At 26.8% G+C, this 2,637-nt stretch overlaps 1 protein-coding gene across 1 annotated transcript; it reads left to right on the forward strand.

Annotated features, from left to right (window-relative positions):
* Positions 1-94: 94 nt before the first annotated feature.
* Positions 95-2,484, forward strand: ENU1_063350 (hypothetical protein; the record flags this gene model as incomplete). Its single annotated transcript, XM_008858205.1, has 2 exons — positions 95-251; positions 308-2,484. The coding sequence occupies 2 exons, from the start codon at positions 95-97 to the stop codon at positions 2,482-2,484; spliced, it is 2,334 nt and encodes a 777-aa protein (XP_008856427.1).
* Between the last annotated feature and the right edge of the window lie 153 nt (positions 2,485-2,637).

Here is a 2,637-nt window from a genome sequence, read left to right on the forward strand (position 1 = left end):
TTTTTTTTAAAACGATCAACATCCAAAATTGAGTTTAATAATAAAATTATAATTTTCTTAATCTTTTGATTCACATTAACTAAAAAAATTAAAGATGAATATTCTTATTGAAATCCTCCTTATTTGGTATTGTATTGCTATTCCATCTATCAAATTAATTGAAAATTTTCCATACGAAGAAGAAGGAGAAACAAAAGATTGGAAGACAGGAATTATTTCATTGAACAATACATTCAAAGAGTTTAATTATAGTTTGTTATTACAGTTAAGTGGTTTAAAAGAAGAAAAGAATTAATGTTATGAAAAGCTACAATTTTTGATATTAGAACAACAAAAGAAATTAAAATAAATTTTTGTAATGAACATAAAAGTGGTATTTATATGATTGAATCAATAATTAATGAAACTCTAATATCATCCAAATGGAATACTCATAGTATTGAATGTAATAATGGTGGTAGTTTTTATTTGTATAAGAATGAAACATTATCAAATGAAACAGTTTTATTTGCCATAACATCAAATGAAGAATTTAAATATCATCTTTTTATAACAGAAGAAAATATGCAAAATTCATCATGTGCATTTCCTGTTATGTTAAATACAACTTTTATTGACTATATGAGTACAAACGGAGATAATCAAATATATTCATTCATAGCTAAAGATACTCAAACTCAAATTGTTCTTTCTTATGAAGGTGAATATTTTATAAATGGAATGATTAAAGAAACATGTGAAAACAACAAAGAAATAGAAAGTATTTATCAACAACATACCCAATCCAGTCATTCATTTGTATTTGAAAGTATTCCAACACACCAATATTATTTCATTGTTAATGAAGGAGAAGGAATGTATCGTATTTCTATTGATTTTTATGTTCGAAGGTTTGAAAGTAGTTGTGAAGAACCAACTAATGGTACTTTGTTATTAAATGAAGAATTGATTGATTTAAATACTCAAAAGAATGTATGGATAAAATTCAATAAACAAGACTCAACTTTTGTTTTAATAGAAACACTTAAAGGAAATATTGAATATTCAATGTATGAGAATTGTCAATCTAATGGTAAATTATTCACTTCTAATGAACAAAAACTTATTGTAAATCAAGAAGGAAGTTTGGTTCAGGTTCATACTACTAGTGAATATTCACTACTCACATTTAAGACTTATAATGTCTCAACAACAACAACATGCAAAGAACCATATTTATTTCAACTTAAAGAAGATATGACTAGTAGTGGAGGAATATTTGAATTAAATTATTCTCAACTTATTCCAACAGAAGGTGATTGTGGTGAATCTATTTATATCAATAGTGAAACAAAAGACACTGGGTATTGGATTGGGATTGACAATCCTTTGAATTATGAAATTGGAGTTAATATCAAAGGACATGGATTCTTTGAAACATATAGAATGTGTGGAATAGAATGTATTGATAGATTTAAAGATTCAACCCCATTAATTCTTTTGCCACATCAAATGAATTATATTAGGTATATCCCTTCAACGAGTGGAAATAATGAAAGAAATAATGTTGTTGTTTTTGAAATTATGCCAACCTCAGACCAAGTTCATCCAAAACAAATTGACACTATTCCATATTCAAGTGAAATAACAGTGAGTAAAATCCAACCATTAATATGCTCGAATTCTTCTAAGCCATCGTCATTTTTTACTATTCATTCAACAAGAAGATGGAAAATAGATATTTCCACTTGTGAAACATCAACAAATATGAATTATGATATTAATATAAAAGATAAATTAAATTGTCTTGATATTGAACAACTAGAATGTGATAATGGAAAACATAATCAACGACATGCTGTTTTAATGAAAAGTGATGTCGATTATCAAATTGAAATAGTTGGAAATAATGATGAAGGAGATTTTGAAACAGGAGTTATTTTTCCAACATTCTCCTATGCCAGAATGAGTATTGATTGTTCTTTTCCTGATACTCAATATACAATCACTAATCAATCACTCTTTATATCAAAAATAATCTATAATGAAACGCTTCCATCTCGTGATGCTTGTCATTCAAAAGAAATGAAAGGAACGTTCATTCAATTTATTTCAAAATCTGACAAGTTGAGTATTAAAGGATGTTCTCCTTCAGTTATTCAAATAAGTATATTCTCTGAATGTAAAAGTGGCGTTGAAAGTGTCTGTTTTGCTAAAAATGAAAGTGATGCAGAATGTACTACAGTTTCTCTTTCTGTAGAACGAGATAAAGTGTATTATGCTCGGTTTGCTACTGACAAAATGCTTAATGATGTTGGTATTAATATCACATTTGAAAGTATTGGAATTGTTGAACAAGAAAAAAACCTTGAATTGTCTAGAATCATTTTCTTAATTTCTTTGATTTGTGTTCTTATCATTGGAACATTACTTGTTATTGTTTATGGAGGTTTTATGTTCTTCATTCAAAGAAAGAAACAATCAAAATATACTTCCCTTCCATGACATACTTTTTTAATTGATTTTTCATTCACCTCAAACCATAGTTAGTAGTCAATAGGATTATCAGTTATTTAGATTGAATATACTTTGAAACAACAACATAACTTGTTAAAAAGAAACAAATACACATTGAGTTGAATAAGATATGAAAAAAAA

The sequence above is a fragment of the Entamoeba nuttalli genome (genome assembly GCF_000257125.1).
Source record: "Entamoeba nuttalli P19 unplaced genomic scaffold asmbl_3329, whole genome shotgun sequence".
Lineage (NCBI taxonomy): Eukaryota > Evosea > Mastigamoebida > Endamoebidae > Entamoeba > Entamoeba nuttalli.